Source organism: Podarcis cretensis (assembly GCF_951804945.1).
Source record: "Podarcis cretensis genome assembly, chromosome: 7".
NCBI lineage: Eukaryota > Metazoa > Chordata > Lepidosauria > Squamata > Lacertidae > Podarcis > Podarcis cretensis.
The window spans coordinates 94438417-94454519 of NC_137176.1; the positions used below are offsets into that span (position 1 = coordinate 94438417).

The 16103-nt window shown below is 52.8% G+C and overlaps 2 protein-coding genes across 29 annotated transcripts in view; one reads left to right on the top strand and one right to left on the bottom strand.

Moving 5' to 3' along the window:
• Positions 1-5576, top strand: part of SCRIB (scribble planar cell polarity protein) — a 52637-nt gene extending 47061 nt beyond the window's left edge. For 12 of the 17 annotated variants that reach the window (XM_079984067.1, XM_079984078.1, XM_079984083.1 and 9 more), the window contains 6 exons: positions 185-349; positions 796-935; positions 1078-1115; positions 1688-1762; positions 2724-2772; positions 4051-5576. In XM_079984067.1, the coding sequence (XP_079840193.1) occupies positions 185-349; positions 796-935; positions 1078-1115; positions 1688-1762; positions 2724-2772; positions 4051-4226 (643 nt within the window). In that variant the 3' untranslated portion in view covers positions 4227-5576. Of the gene's footprint in view, positions 1-184; positions 350-795; positions 936-1077; positions 1116-1687; positions 1763-2723; positions 2773-2859; positions 2894-4050 lie in introns of all 17 variants that reach the window. The other 5 variants (XM_079984068.1, XM_079984076.1, XM_079984069.1 and 2 more) reach the window with 4 other exon arrangements.
• IQANK1 (IQ motif and ankyrin repeat containing 1) overlaps positions 1-16103 on the bottom strand; it is a 36063-nt gene that overhangs the window by 1525 nt on the left and 18435 nt on the right. For 6 of the 12 annotated variants that reach the window (XM_079984300.1, XM_079984301.1, XM_079984295.1 and 3 more), the window contains 5 exons: positions 7963-8059; positions 7616-7750; positions 7301-7429; positions 6418-6579; positions 5964-6160 (listed from right to left, as the gene is read on the bottom strand). In XM_079984300.1, coding sequence (XP_079840426.1) covers positions 6106-6160; positions 6418-6579; positions 7301-7429; positions 7616-7750; positions 7963-8059 — 578 coding nt within the window. In that variant the 3' untranslated portion in view covers positions 5964-6105. Of the gene's footprint in view, positions 1-5963; positions 6580-7300; positions 7430-7615; positions 7751-7962; positions 8060-16103 lie in introns of those variants that run through there. The other 6 variants (XM_079984297.1, XM_079984299.1, XR_013840856.1 and 3 more) reach the window with 5 other exon arrangements.

A 16103-nucleotide genomic window follows, 5' to 3' on the forward strand; every position in this document is an offset into this window, starting at 1 on the left:
ACTGACCAGGACAGGTGAGGTCCGCCCCCCGCCCCCCCCCTGTGTTGGCACCTGCCTCTTTCTCCTGCCCACCCTTTCCTTCCCTCTCCTTTTCTTTCTTTCTGTCTTTCTCTCTCTGCCATCTTCCTGCCTGTCGGGACGTCTTCGGCGCCTCCCTTCTACTCCTCCTCCTCCTCCTCCTCAGCTCTTCCACCCTAGAAGAGAGCATGAAAGAGTATGAGCAGGATCTGGCCAGGAGGCTCTACCACGCCCGTCAGCAGGCACTGGGGGGGCAGGGCCCTGCTGCTGCTGCTGCTGCTGCCGCCGCCACCACCACCACAAGAAGCCCTGGGCCAGGGGGCCACCCCAGGTGTGCAGAACTTCCACACAACCCCACCTACACCCCAGGGCCTGCACAGCCCCAGAGGTGCCCCCCCCCCGTCCAGAGGGGCAGCTGGGCCACACCTATGCTGAAGGCCTGGCTGGTGCCGCCACTGGAGAGTCCCTGCTCTGCCTCCTCTGCTCCTCCTGCGCTGGACAGGCGTGTTTGCCAAGCAAGAGACCAGGCTGGGGCAGATCTGCACCCTCAGCTGCTCCTGAGAGCCTCCGCCCTGGATGAAGGAGGCAAGGGGGGCCCTTCTGCTCCCTACCAAGTTTCTTCCTTCTCTGCAGCAATGGGGGCGACTCCACTCAGCACCTCCTCCGTTGGCCAAGTGAGGAGGGCCCTGCAATGTCCCGTCCCCCCGCCCCGGGTGACGGTTCTTGTCTTGCCAGCCCACCCCAGGTGTGCCAACCTCTCTTCCTCCCGCCTGGCAGGATGAAGTCCCTGGAGCAGGATGCCCTCAAGGCCCAGATGGTGATTGCCAAGTCCAAGGAGGGCAAGAAGAGGTCCACCCTGGAGCAGCTGGCGGAGTCTCCCTCGCCCGCCCCCACCCCCTCGCCCACCCCCCTGGAGGGTAGGTCACCTTCTTTCATGGCAGTCTGGCTTAGGAAGGGGAACCCACAGCGGCTCAGGGGGGAGGCATGGGTTTGATGTCTCCCCCCCCCCCTTGCACAATTTATCCTCTCATTTCTCTCCAAATCCTGTCTCTCTTTCAGACTGCAGCACCCGGATGCTGACTTCTCCAGGCAGGCTGGTAAGGAGGGGGACCCAGCACCTGTCATGCTTCAGAGGAGGGGGGCTGGGGGGCTGTGAGCATGGAGGTTCCTGTAGCTCTTCAGGTCGGGGGTGCGCCTGGCCGTGGCCCAGAAGGCTCCCTCCTTGCTTCCCACACTCTTCCCTCTGTCTGTTTTGGGGGGTCCCTGGTGCTCCCTCTTGCTCTGACTCTCCCCACCCAGTCTCTGCTCCTGCCCTGACCAGCACAGCCAGCCTCCCCCTTTGGGGAGGGGGGGCATTCTGTGGGCCTCAGGCATGACCTCATTGCTGCTGCACTCTGTCGTTGGCCAGGGCAGATGGGGGGGGGGTCTTTTAGGGAGTGAGACCCTTGAGGAGGTGGGAAGATGGCTGCCACAGGGAAACTTCATGAGGGAGCCCCTTGATTCCCCCCCCCCCCGTCCAGCCCTGCAGCCTGCCAAGAAGAGCAGCAGGAAGGGCCCCCCTGCCCCCCCCGGAGCCTCCCCTCCTGCTTCCCCACATGCTCCTTCATCCTCTTTCCCCCTCTCTCTTTCTGCCTCTTCCCTTCTTTCTGCCACTCCTTTGGCCCTCCAGTCTGTGCCTGAAAAGAAGTTTCTCTACAGGGAATTTGCTGCCATTCCTTCTTCCAAACCAGTTTATGAAATCCAGGTACAAGCTGCATGTGGTGGGGGCAGTCAGGAACACCCCCCCCCGGCAGTCTGGGTCTGATGCTCCACCTCCTGCCCCCATCTAGCCTGGGCAGGGGGAGGATAGAGTCCTGGGGGTCATTGGCAGCCACCAGGGCTTAGGCTGGAGGCTGCCCCCAACCCAGAGCAGAGTCCCAGACCTTGTGGGAGCCCTGCTGCCCCTCCTTCCAAGGTCTGTGACAGGAGAGGCTGCTGAAGACCCCTTTCAGGCAGGCCAGGCTGCCCTGTAGTGGCTTCTTGGCCCCCTCCCTGCCATCTCCAGGCCATGCCACAACGACACCCCCAAGGCAGGCAGGTGTTGTGCTGGATCCTGCCTGGCAGCGGCTTTAGGCTGCTGGGCTCATCCTGGCTCATGATCTGGCTGGCTCTGCAGTGCTGGTGGCGAGGGGGCCGCTTGCTGCCTGCCTTGCCCCTCTGCCTTTCCAGCCGTCTCCTTGGAGGCTCCAAAGACCAGTTGGCTTCTGTCTTGGGAAGCCTCCGTCTGCCAGCAGGGCCTGCCCTTAGGAGGCCCTCCTCCCAGCAGTGTCTTGGGATCTGGGGGCCTCACAGATAGGGAGCATGTGAACCACACAAGATACGTAACGGGCTCTGGTGGGATCTCTTGCCAGATCTCCCTGGCCCCACCTCATGCCCGACCTGCTTTTCTGTCCCTCTGCCTGGCGGGTGGGCAGGGGGCCCAGAGGCTGAGTGAGGGGCACTTTAGCACCAGGCACCCTGGCTCTGGAATTCCTCTCTTGCCTCTGGGCCCTCCTGCCTGCCCTTCTCTGCACCCCCTTTCTCCCCCTCCCACTGCATGCTCTGTTCTTCAGCACCTGCTCCCCACCCCCCAACCATGTGGGAACGGGCAAGGGGTGCTTTATGTCCTGGGGGGCAGGTGGTGGGGAGCAGGCAGGGACTGATCCCGCTTTGCACTGCCCTTCCAGACTCCAGATGGCGGAAGCACCTGCAGACTCAACGATGCCAGCAGCTCAGGTGAGTGCCCAGCTGGAGCCTCCTGGCCTTGGGTGCTGCCACCAGCGCTTCTCTCCTGAGGCCTCTGCTTTTTCTGTTCCTTTCTAGAGTGAATGGTCAGCTGAGCAGCAAGGAGCAGTGGGTAGGATGCCCTTGCACTGCCTAGGAATGGAGTGCTGTGATGAGCATGCAGTTGGTGGGGTCGGGGGGGGGGGTCAGATCCTGCCTAAGGGGCTGGGAGTGGCCCAATGAGCATGCCCAGCCGCCTCCCTTGGAAAGAAGTTGGGGATACCCTCACGGACCCTGACCCTGGAAGCCTAATTCCAGGCAAGGCTTGAAGGTGTCTGGCAGGCAGGAGGGGGGAAGCATTCTCAAAAGATGAGGGACTTTGTGGAAGAGCATTGAGGTTGCTTCTAGGTCTCAGGCACTGGTGGCATCTCTGGGGGGTCCTGAGGGTTTGGGCACCCACAAAATGTCTACTGTGGGTGCCTCGCCATTGCGTTGCTATTGGCCTCTGCCCCCTGCCTTATCTCCGCTGGCTCTCTGGCACCCCTGTTGGGGTCTGCTGTGGCCATGGACATGCTTCTGGGGTGCAGTAGAGGACTTGCAGCAGAGGTCTTGGCCTGGTTGCCACGGTGGGGGTGGGGCGCCGGAGTGCCATCTCCATGGGGCCATGGGCACCCAGGCTCCGCTGCCCCAGCCCCATCACCGTCACGAGTGATGTGACGTCATGACGTCGTGCACACGCACCACTGGGCACCCAGTCTGGGGCCCAAGTTGCCACCTCTGGTCTCAGGAAGCTGCTTTGGAGCAACTGGCTCCCATTCTTCCCCGGGGTGTGTGTGTGTGTGTTGGGCACAGCAAGTGGACCTGGGAGGCGTGTCAGGATCCGCCACTTCTGACTGCTTGAAAGGCTCCTGCTCGCCACCAGTGAAGGAGAAGGATCTCGGCCTGCCTTGGATTGCCTGCCTGCCTGCCTGCCTGCCTGTTTGTCTGTCTGTGTGTTTCTGAGGTCTTGCTTTGGGCACCTCGGTTCAGCCCACCTGAAGCTGGCTGGACACTGCTTGGAAAGCGGAGGCCTCCCAGTTCCCCACCCACTTTTGCGGGGCCACAGCCTGTGCAGGCAGCAGAAGGGCCCGGCCTGGGGGCTCCAGAGCCTCCTGCAGCAGGCAGTGCCCAAAGGGGGCAGAGGTTGCCCTGGGCACCTCCTGAATCAAGCCAGGCAGGGGGTTGGGGTCAGATGCTGCCGCCCCTTCAGCCCTCCATGACCTCTTTCCCTCTGCTCTCCCCCCACTCCAGTGAGCCAGGAGCAAGACGGACAGGCAGCAGCCCAGGAGCCCCTTGGGGCGCACGACCCCTCGACTCCCAGCGCAACTCCCCCTCGGGAAGAGATGGGGCTCTGCAGCAGCAGCAGCGGCGGCAAGCGCAAACTCCGACCAACCCAGCACAATCTGGAAACTGCTGTCCCCACATAGTAGACTTGCCCTTGGGGGCTGTTAGAAACACCACCAAGCCAAGTGGGGGGTCCGCTCTGTGGACAGTGTGGTGATGTGGCCAGCGGGCTCCCAGGTGGGCCTGGACAGAACAAGCTCCCTGGAGCCGCAGCTGGCATCTTGTGGGCTGCGACTCCCCCTCCTCCTCACGCAGAGGGGCAGGTTGTGAGCAAACGGGGGCCGAAGAGAGCAGTGATGGGGCGGGGGGACCCATGCAGGGCATGTGTGCGTGTAAATATTGGGTGGGAGTGCGTGCGTGCGAGGGCAGGGGTGCCCAAGTGCTGCAGCTGCTTCAGGCTGACCACTGTTTGCCCAGCTGACATTTGCCAAACAGCGAGGGGGCCGCTTGGTAAACACCAGCTGTCCCGCCCCCTCCCTGGCAAAGGGCAGTAGAGGGACAGCACCCTTGTGCAGGATGGGGAGGGAGAGGGGGAGTTATTGCCAAGTGCTGCCATTTTCCTTCTCCTTCTGGGGGGCCATCCATGCCATGAGGGGGGCACGGGCGGAAATGGGCACTTCTGCCTCTTCAGCAAGGGCCGGAGGGAACGTTTGGGAGCTGCCTGGTGCTAGCAAATGTAGAGCAGCGTGGGAGCAAGAGTAGGAGCAGGCTAGTTTCATTAGGATGGGGTGAAGCAGATAGAAGGTACAGGTACAAGGGGGGATTTGGTGGTTGGGGCGCAGGGAGAGGGGTAGTGCAGGGTAGGGCAAAGATGTTGAGGCACAGGTTGGCGGCCGAGGGTGCTCCAGCGAGGGCCAGGGCTGCTGCTTGCTCTGCCTGCTGGCTCCAGCCTCTCAGGCCCCTTTCAGAGAAGAGTGGCACTGCCTGTGCGTGGCAGTGGCTTTGCCTCGCTCCTGGCTGGGTGGTGGTGAGCAGTGGGTGGCGGTGGCTGGCGTGTGTGTGTGTGCTCTCATCACGTGTGCAAACTTGCCAGGCAGCCTCTGCCAAAGGAAAAGATGCAGCAGCTCCTCATGCCAAAATCAGAGGGTCATTTTAACAGAACTTGTGTTTGTCTGCAGAGGGCAAGGGGAGGCTTCCCTCTGCCTGCCTCTCTCAAGCTGCACAGTGGCTGCTTCCACAGCAGCAGTTAGAGCTTTTTGATTTTAATCTAATTTTAGCATTTGCTTTTAATGAGCAATTTGGGAAGTGATCAGGCAGGGTTTCCGTGACTAACATACAACTTCTCTAGGTGCTGGGCTGTGGCATGTCTCTCTGTCTGTCTCCTCTCCCAGAACACTCCGAGGGAGATCAAGACTGTAACTAGTGACATTTGTACAACCAAAGAAATCTATTTTGTGGTTCAAGGACAATAAAGTTTACTTTACATTTTAGAAGTGATGCTTCTCTCTTGAGCTGGCAGAGCCTTTGCCTCACTCACCTTGTGTTGTCCAGGTTGTTCAAGCCACTCCATGGACTCGGGCCGTCAGCGGCATGAGGCTCACCCCACTGAGTCCTGCATCCTGCTCTCTCACTGACCAACCACAAAGGAATAGCCTGAGAAGCAGACCGGGGGGTGGGGAGCAGGAGTGGGGTGTTTGTGGAAGGCTGCCTCTTTCTTGGAAAGTCCTGGGCCAAGTGAGTGAGTGCCAACCATGTCTGGTGTCTCCAACCCACACATTTCCCTCCCTTTTCTCTCCATGCAAATTCCCTAAATTTGTTCTAGGGGAGACCCCTGCAGGGGCTGGTGCATTGATGTGTAGTAGAAATGCTCAAGAGGCACCTTTTCAAGGAAACCTTTATTTGCATTCAAGCCTGCCTGCCTGCCTGCCTGCCTGCTTGCAAGAGTCAAGGGGAATGAGTTGTGCTAAGAAAAGGCTTCATGGCTGAGGTGAGGACTGGCCCCAAGGCTTTGGGATGTACTTTTCACAGGACAAAGGGACGCTGGTGTGAGAAGGGGGCTCTCCGAAAGCCTCGCTTTCTAGGGGGGAAAACAAGCAAGTCTTAGTGAGGCTGCAGTCTGCTAAGGGCCGCAGCTTCACTTGGGGGCCAGCAGCACCTGCAGCCACTGGTGGGGGCTGGCAACCACTTGCCCCCTTGCTTTGCAGGTAGCCAGCTCTTTGCAGAGAACCTGCAGGGTGCTGGGCCTACAAGATTCATTACAGGACACAAACCCGCTGCTCAGGTTTTCCTTTAATGTCCAGCACTGGATGAGGCCGCCTGCAGTGCATTGCCTACCGGGACAGGATGACCTGGATCGGAAGGAGCCGCTGCAGCATCTCTTCGGGAGGATGCTGCTGTTTAGTTACAATGAAGAGTTTGAATTTTTCTATTCGAGCTGCTTGAAACTCTGTCTCTGCATATTCAGGCCCATCTGTTGGCCTCCGTAGGGAGAGATACCTGCAAGATTGCAGACAGAGCAAGGCGGGAGTAAATCTCATGGAAAGTGGCCCCTGTGCTGCTGATGCTTGGGGGGCAGGGGACCCTTGACCTTCCACGCTGCCTCTTGGCTTCCTAAAGCAGGACCAGTGCTCTGGGCAATGAATATATTCGCTTGGTGGGGCTTGGGGGCATCTGCTCATGGAGCGCAGGGCCATTAATTTCTGCCCAAAGCATCCTGCTCTTCATTTCTGTGCCACTTACTATACAACAAAAAGAGTACCATCTGCACCCAAGTGGGAGGTGGCAAAAAGCTATGACAAGTCTGGAATTTTGCAGAAATAAGAAATCTGGTAGAAACCCACAAAAGAATGAAGCTGCAAGAGTAGGTTGAAATAAATCTCCCATCAGTCCTGGGGTGAGGGGTTGGGACTTGCATGGCAGGCTGCCCAAAGCCTGGCTGGAGCATTCGAAGGGCCACGGGGGAAGCAAGTGCCCAGAATGGAGAAAGGGAATGAGAGAGAGCAGACTGAAGGAGGGGGAGCAAGCACCCTCAGTAGGAGGCGGGGAGGCACTAAAGGCATTGAGAAAACCACTGGCTCTCTTGATTTGGGCACCCATTTGTCAGTTGACAGGACTGATGCTAAGAGTTGTCTGACAGTGGAGCAGACTCCCTTGGATGGTGGTGGGCTTTCCTTTTGTGGGGGCTTTTAAACAGAGGTTGGAAGGTCAACTGTCCCACCTCTCATTCTGTAGGATCTTCTTGTCCAGCAGTGCCTCTGCCAAGCCTGGTTTAAGCCGTTCCAGCTGCTTCTTCACTGTGTCAAACATGTTCACCTCCATCATGTCAAAGACAAGGGGCTTCCCGTATCTGGAGGAGACAGGAGAGGGCAAGTCTTTGCCTCTTGCTCAGTGGACCAGATGCCTTTGGATGCTACCCCACTCCTGCCACGGCTGTGGGTCACCAGGTGGCAGCAGCAGCAGTGCTTCTCTCCCCCAGGTGTTTTTGCCTGGCAGTGGGCAGCCTCTCTGCCCGGCATTTGGCTTGTGCCCCTACCGCAGAGAGCCCAGCAATGCCAGGCGAAGTGTCTCCTCAGCCATGTCGCTGGGGTTCACCGTGTTCAGAAAGTTGGTGTCCCGATATCGCAGGAAGATGGCTGCCTGCCCAGAAGGGTCAATGACCAGTGGCCACCTTATGGGGAGAAAGCACAAGAGGGAGCAGGTCTTCCACACTGCCCAGCAGCTGAAACCTCATGGGTAGGGGCCTCAGCAGCTGGGAAATGGGGGGAAGGGCTAAGACCATGAGGCCAAAGAGGGGGTCTTTCGGCGCAGGGGAGGGGAGGCTGCGGGAGATGCTGGCCAGAACCCCCAATGTCTAGTGAAAGTGCTTTCCCTTCAACTCACCGTCCATCTGCATGGATTTTCCCACCCACGTCTTTCAAGAGCACATCATCCAGCTCCTGCACAGAGCATTTCAGGCCATGGAACTCTTCTGCTGACCCTGAAAAACCAGCACAACTCTGAGCACTGCTGCACTGTGGTCCTGACATGGCTCACTGCAGGCTCCAGACACCCCTTGATGCTCCAGCATTGACAGTAGCAAGGACCATTGGGTGGCATGCATATTTGTGGTATGATAAGGTCAAAGCACATAAAGCATTTAAAAACCATATTGTCAGATAAGCATTGTTTAATGTCTGGATAAGATATAAAGATCATTAAGTGGGCACAAGATATTGGTCATAACATTATGTTTGCTGACTGGGAAAGGTTGTGGACCACAGGCATGAAATTTACGGCATTGTCAGAGCTGCCTCTAGGTCCCAGCTCACAGAGGACCAACGCTAGGCTGTCTTTATATACAAAAGTCTTTACTGAGGTTCAGTTTCCATTTCAAAGCCGCAGCGCGCAGCTCTACGTCTTAAACCCTAGACCGGCGAAGTACCGTCTGAGTCTCCTCCCCTATGACACCAGTTTAAGATCCTAGCCTTGCTCCACCTTTTACGCTGCTCTCTCCTCCTCTGGGTCCTCCTGCCCGCTGGGGCATTGCCCTTTCTGGACTCTTCCGACGCTGAGTCGCTTAGCTCCTCCCCCTGCCTCCGGCGGGCTTTAGGACCCGGTTCCCAATCCTCATTCTCTGCTGTCCCGCGCTCCTGTACATTTGAACTTGCCTCTCGCGCCAACCCAGTGACCTTCCTCCTGACCGTTACACTACTTCTGTCACTGCTTCCCTCTTCCGGGATGCTGGCCGGATCTGACCTCCCCTCCGTTGTCTGACTCTCCGATGGAGGTGTGGTCAGCCCTGCCTTATCTTCTCTCCCTGGTGGGGAATGCACTGGCCCCGATCCTTGGGACTCTTCCCCCCCACTCTGCTCTGGTGGGGAAGCTGGTCCTGATTTCCAACTACTGCTCTGGGAGTCCCTGCTGCCCCCTTGCTCCTGGGACGTTCCCCTTGGGAACCCCCTACCCCTGGCCACTGACGCCCCCTTCTGTGAATCTTCCGATTCGCTGGAGAGGCTCATGGAATCCCTCGGTCCACTGTCCTCTTCTCCTACGCTCCCCTCGGATTCTTCCCCTTCGCTCTCCATCTCCTCTCTTCCCTGTGCCTCTGCTCCTGAACCCCTGACAGGCATGTAATGCCCTGAGAGAGAATATTATGAAAATGATTTATAGATGGTACATGACCCCAGTCAAGCTTGCAAAAATTTACCACTTATCAGATAATAAATGTTGGAAATGTAAAGAAAATGAAGGTACTTTTTTTCACCTCTGGTGGACATGCCCAAGGATCAAGGCTTTCTGGGAAATGATATATAATGAAATGAAAAAGGTATTTAAATATACCTTCTTGAAGAAGGTATATTTACCTCCTGGGTATGGTTAGCCATGTGGTGTTAAAGAAGGACAGAACTTTTTTTATGTATGCCACAACAGCAGCAAGGATTCTTATCGCAAAGTATTGGAAGACACCAGATCTACCCACCTTGGAAGAATGGCAGATGAAGATGACAGATTATATGGGACTGGCAGAGATGACTGGCAGAATCCGAGACCAGGACAAAGAGACAGTGGAAGAAGATTGGAAGAAGTTTAAAGACTATCTTAATAAATATTATAAAATTAATGAAGGCTAGAAAGACATGGGTTTAAAAATTAGTGGTTTGCAGGGGTGTTGATTAAGGAAAAAGAATAGAATTATTAAAAACTATGGGAAACATGGAAATGGATTTGCTGACAAGATATATGAGATTAGAATACAGAAGGGGGAGGTGTGAGGAGGTCGGGGAAATTAGGTTTAGAAAATAAGGTTTGAATTTATACTTGTTGGTTTGTTGGTTTATGTATGTTTTTATTGTTGTCTGTGTTTATATTTTTATTCGAAACTTTAATAAATATCATTTAAAAAAAAAAGATATAAAGATCTACTTGAATGTAAAACCCCAAGGTGGTTGTCACCGATGGAAGCGAAGGCTCAGAAAAAGCTCAATATGGAGGCCAAATGGCCGAAATATTGGGAGATTTTGGAACAAGAAGGAGATAAATTGAAATTGCAGGGCTTTGAGAAATTAAAAGATAAAGTGCGAGATTGGCTTCACTATTATCAAATAAGGGAGGCATATAATCTGGACAAGAAAATTGGCTTCCAGGTGGAAAAATCAAAATTAGAAACAGAATTGTTAGATTCCAATACTAAGACACTATCAAGAATGTATAATTTGCTGTTGAAATGGAACACTCAGGATGAAACGGTGAAATCTGGTATGATTAAATGGGCACAAGATGTTGGACATAACATAATGATGGCTGACTGGGAACAGTTATGGACCACAGGTATGAAATTTACGGCATGTAATGCCCTAAGAGAGAATTTAATGAAAATGATTTATAGGTGGTACATGACACCAGTCAAGCTTGCAAAAATCTACCATTTGCCCGAAAATAAATGTTGGAAATGTAATGAGACTGAAGGTACATTCTTTCACCTTTGGTGGACATGCCCAAGGATTAAGACATTCTGGGAGATGATTTATAATGAAATGAAAAAAGTATTTAAATATACCTTTCTGAAGAAACCAGAGGCCTTTCTCCTGGGCATGTTCGGCCAATTGGTGCCAAAGAAGGACAGAACTTTCTTTATGTATGCAACAACAGCAGCAAGAAGTATTGGAAGACACAAGATTTACCCACCCGGGAAGAATGGCAGTTGTACTATATGGACTATATGGACGGCGGAGACCCTTAGAAATCACAGACGGGAGAAGTCTGTGAACCTGGGATTTGGCTGGCACCTTCAGCGCCCACCTACTCGCGGGGAGACCGGGTATCAGGAATCCGGAGCGATATGGGGTGAGAGGCGCGGTGCTTTGAATCGACCGCTTATTTCACGGAGCGAAGCCGCATTGCCGCTGTCGGAGAGCGCTGACTTTTTTCCTGTGGACAATTGGACTCTAAACAACAACCCGTGAGTAGAACGGGAAATTGAGCCTTTAAATAATTTAATTTGGCACCAAACGGGGAAGGTCTAAACAGGAAGTCCACCTTCCCTTTCTGTAAATAGACTGAAGCAAAGTAGTTACTAACTAAGGTTTTGGAAAGTCTCGCGTAAAGGATTAAAACTCCACTGATTGAAACCATCAATTCTGACCAAGTGAACTTGCAGGAGAAGGTGGAAAATTAAAGATTGAAGCATCACGTCTCTGAACCTGGGAACGGTTTGCAAAAAGTCCATCGACGGTAAACAGGACAAATTTGACAGCTAGCTTTAACTGGACAGCTAGCTTTAATTTGACAGTTGGCATTAATTTGACAGCTAGCTTTAAAATCATAGAATCATAGAGTTGGAAGAGACCACAAGGGCCATTGAGTCCAACCCCCTGCCAAGCAGGAAACACCATCAGAGCACTCCTGACATATGGTTGTCAAGCCTCTGCTTAAAGACCTCCAAAGAAGGAGACTCCACCACACTCCTTGGCGGCAAATTCCACTGTCAAACAGCTCTTACTGTCAGGAAGTTCTTCCTAATGTTTAGGTGGAATCTTCTTTCTTGTAGTTTGGATCCATTGCTCCGTGTCCGCTTCTCTGGAGCAGCAGAAAACAACCTTTCTCCCTCCTCTATGTGACATCCTTTTATATATTTGAACATGGCTATCATATCACCCCTTAACCTCCTCTTCTCCAGGCTAAACATGCCCAGCTCCCTTAGCCGTTCTTCATAAGGCATTGTTTCCAGGCCTTTGACCATTTTGGTTGTCGTCCTCTGGACACGTTCCAGTTTGTCAGTGTCCTTCTTGAACTGTGGTGCCCAGAACTGGACACAGTACTCCAGGTGAGGTCTGACCAGAGCAGAATACAGTGGCACTATTCCTTCCCTTGATCTAGATGCTGTACTCCTATTGATGCAGCCCAGAATTGCATTGGCTTTTTTAGCTGCCGCGTCAACACTGTTGGCTCATGTCAAGTTTGTGGTCAACCAAGACTCCTAGATCCTTTTCACATGTACTGCTCTCAAGCCAGGTGTCACCCATCTTGTATTTGTGCCTCTCATTTTTTTCCCCCAAGTGCAATACTTTACATTTCTCCCTGTTAAAATTCATCTTGTTTGTTTTGGCCCAGTTCTCTAATCTGTCAAGGTCGTTTTGAAGTGTGAGCCTATCCTCTGGGGTGTTAGCCACCCCTCCCAGTTTGATCTGCAAATTTGATCAGGATGCCCTTGAGTCCATCATCCAAGTCGTTGATAAAGATGTTGAATAAGACCGGGCCCAAGACAAAACCCTGTGGCACCCCACTAGTCACTCTTCTCCAGGATGAAGAGGAACCATTGATGAGCACCCTTTGGGTTCGGTCAGTCAGCCAGTTACAAATCCACTGAGTGGTAGCATAGTCAAGTCCACATTTTACCAGCTTCTTTACAAGAATATCATGGGGCACCTTGTCAAATGCCTTGCTGAAATCAAGGTAGGCTACATCCACTGCGTTCCCTTCATCTACCAGGCTTGTAATTCTGTCAAAAAACGAGATCAGGTTAGTCTGACATGACTTATTTTTCAGAAATCCATGCTGACTATTGGTGATCACAGTATTCCTTTCTAGGTGCTCACAGTCTGTTTGCTTAATGATCTGCTCCAGAATCTTCCCTGGTATTGATGTCAGACTGACTGGGCGGTAATTATTTGGGTCCTCTCTTTTCCCCTTTTTGAAAATAGGGACATTTGCCCTCCTCCAGTCTGCCGGGACTTCGCCTGTTCTCCAGGAATTCTCAAAGATGACTGCCAGTGGTTCTGAGATCACATCTGCCAGTTCTTTTAATACTCTTGGATGCAGTTCATCTGGCCCTGGAGACTTGAATACATCTAAACTAGCCAAGTATTCTTGTACTATCTTCTTAGTTATTCTGGGCTGTGTTTCCTCTGCTGAATCATTTGCTCCAAATTCTTCAGGTCGGGCATTGTTTTCTTTATCGGAGAAGACTGAGGCAAAGAAGGCATTGAGGAGTTCAGCCCTTTCTGTGTCCCCTGTTTGCATTTCACCAGCTTCTGCTCTGAGTGACCCCACTGTTTCTTTGTTCTTCCTTTTGCTACGAACATACCCATAAAAGCCTTTTCTGTTGCTTTTAACCTCTCTAGCAAGTCTGAGTTCATTCTGTGCTTTAGCTTTTCTGACTTTGTGTCTACACGTGCTGGCTATTTGTTTGAATTCCTCTTTGGTGGTTTCCCCCCTTTTCCATTTTTTGTACACATCCTTTTTTAATCTTAACTCAGTTAAAAGTTCTTTAGATAGCCACCCTGGCTTCTTTAGGCACCTTCCATGTTTCCGTCTCATTTGTATTGCCTGAAGTTGTGCTTTTACTATCTCCCTCTTAACAAACTCCCAGCCATCATGAACTCCCTTTCCTTTTAGTATTACTGTCCATTGGATCTCACCCAGCACTTCCCTAAGTTTTATGAAGTCGGCTTTCTTAAAGTCAAGAAATTGAGTCCTAGTATGCTTGGCTGCTCCTTTCCGCTGTATAGTAAACTTCAGAAGAGCATGATCACTCGTGCCTAATGATCCTTCCACTTCTACCCCACTAACCAGGTCATCAACATTGGTTAGGACCAGATCTAAAATGGCTAGTCCTCTTGTTGCTTCTCCCACTTTCTGGACAACGAAGTTGTCTGCAAGGCCAGTGAGGAATCTGTTTGACCTTATGCTCTTGGCTGAGTTTGACATCCAGCAAATATCTGGGTAATTGAAGTCCCCCATTACTACTATCTCCCTTCCTTTTGCATGCTTGGCCATCTGTTCCAGGAAGGCATCATCTATGTGCTCCGTTTGGCTTGGGGATCTATAGTAAACTCCCACAATGAGGTCACTGTTATTCTTCTCTCCCTTAATTTTGACCCAAATGCTCTCACTTTGGCTTTGAGGTTCTAAATCTTGGATCTCTTCACAGGTATACACATCCCTGACATATAACGCCTGTCAGGGCTGCCCTAGGTCCCAGCTCACAAAGGACCAACGCCGGTTCTTATTACATACAAAAGTCTTTATTGAAGTTCAGTTTCGATTTCAAAGCCGCGGCGCGCAGCTCTACGTCTCAACTCTAGACCACTGAAGCTCCGTCTGAATCTCCACCCCCCAGACACCAGTTTAAGACTCTAGCCTTGCTCCACCTCCTCCTCTGCTCTTTCCTCCTCTGGATCCGCCTGTCCGCTGGGGTGTTGCCCTTTCTGGACTCTTCTGATGCTGAGTCCCCGGATTCTTCCCCCTGCCTCCGGCGTGCTTTAGGACCTGGCTCCCAATCCGTGCTTCCTGCTGTCCCGCGCGCCTGTACATTTGAACTTGGCGCGCGCGCCCAGCCAGCAACCTTTCTCCTGACCGTTACACTGCTCCTGTCACTGCTTCCCCCCTCGGGGGGGGGGGGCTAGCTGGACCTGACTTCCCCTCCGTTCCCTCACTCTGCGATGGAGATGTGGCCAGCTCTGACTCATCTTCTCTCCCTACTGGAGGAGACGCTGGCCCTGATTCATGGGACTCTTCCCCCCCCCACTCTGCTCTAGTGGGGGAACTGGTCCTGATCTCCCGCTGCTGCTTTGGGAGTCCCCGCTGGCCCCTTGCTTCTGGTGTGTCCCCCCAGGGACCCCCCTTGCCCTGGCCATCGGCGCCCCCCTCTGGGAATCTTCTGAATCGCTGGAGAAGCTCATGGAATCTCTCGGGCCACTGTCATACTCCCCTACGCTGCCCTCAGATTCCTCCCCTTCGCTCTCCGTTTCCTCTCTCCCCTGTGTCTCTGCTCCTGAACCCCTGACAACGCCACTCCTCCTTTCTTGTCTGGTCTGTTTCTCTGAAATAGATTGTATCCCTCCATTATTACATTCCAGTTGTGGGACTTATCCCACCAGGTTTCAGTGATGCCTATTATGTCATATTTAGTTTGCTGTACCAAGAGCTCAAGCTCATCTTGTTTATTTCCCATGCTTTGCGCATTAGTGTACAGACATTGAAGTCCATTAATCATTCCCCCGTGTCTCTTATTTAAGGATTTTTTCCTCCCACCACTAGGTCTGCGTGCTGTTTGCTCCATTTGGTCTATGACATTTGGATGATCATCTTCATCAGTTGATAGACTCCTACCTTCAGGAGCACTGTCTCCCTCCCCCACATTAGTCAGTTTAAAGCCCTCCTGATGAGGTTTCTGAGATCTTTGGCAAAAACATTCCTCCCAACCGTTGTGAGGTGCAGCCCATCGCTTGCCAGAAGTCCATCTTCAAGAAACTGCAGTCCGTGATCTAAGAATCCAAACCGTTCCTGTTTTCACCATTTGCGAAGCCAGCTGTTCACTTCCACTATTTTTCCCTCTCTCCCTGGGCCACGTCGTTCAACTGGGAGGATAGATGAGATGACAATTTGTGCATTTAATTGCTTCAGTTTCCTGCCCAGAGCCTCATAGTCTCTTTTGATCTTCTGGAGGCTATTACTTGCAGTGTCATTGGTTCCCACATGAACCAAGAGGAAGGGGTATTTGTCAGTGGGTTTTATGATTCCTTGCAGTCGTTCAGTTACATCTTGGATCTTAGCCCTGGGGAGACAGCACACTTCCCGAGACATCTTGTCAGGCCCACAGATCACTGCTTCTGTTCCCCTCAGTAGGGAATCCCCTATCACCACTACACACATCCTCTTAGGTTTGGTCGGGGTTCTTCCGTGAGCTGTCCGTTCCAAGTCCTGCACATTCCCTGAGGACTGACTTTGCTGCTTGTCTTCATATACCTGATCGACTGTAATGAGGGAGAGATCCTCAAATGGAGTCTGCTCTTCATCTTCCATGCTAGGGGAGAGGACCTCAAAGCGATTGTGTATTTCTAAACAATCAGAGCGAACCCTGGGCCTCCTACTTCTTTGAGTCACGTTTCTCCATATATCTGGCTCCTGTGTTGGTGAACTAGCCTCCTTCTCAGGAGAGTCCCCTGTCTCCTCCTTGGTGGAGACGGTGTGCTCTGTTGCTTCCAAAAAGAGCTCCAGCTCTCTAATTCTTTGGAGCGTAGCTACACGTTCCTCCAGTTGCT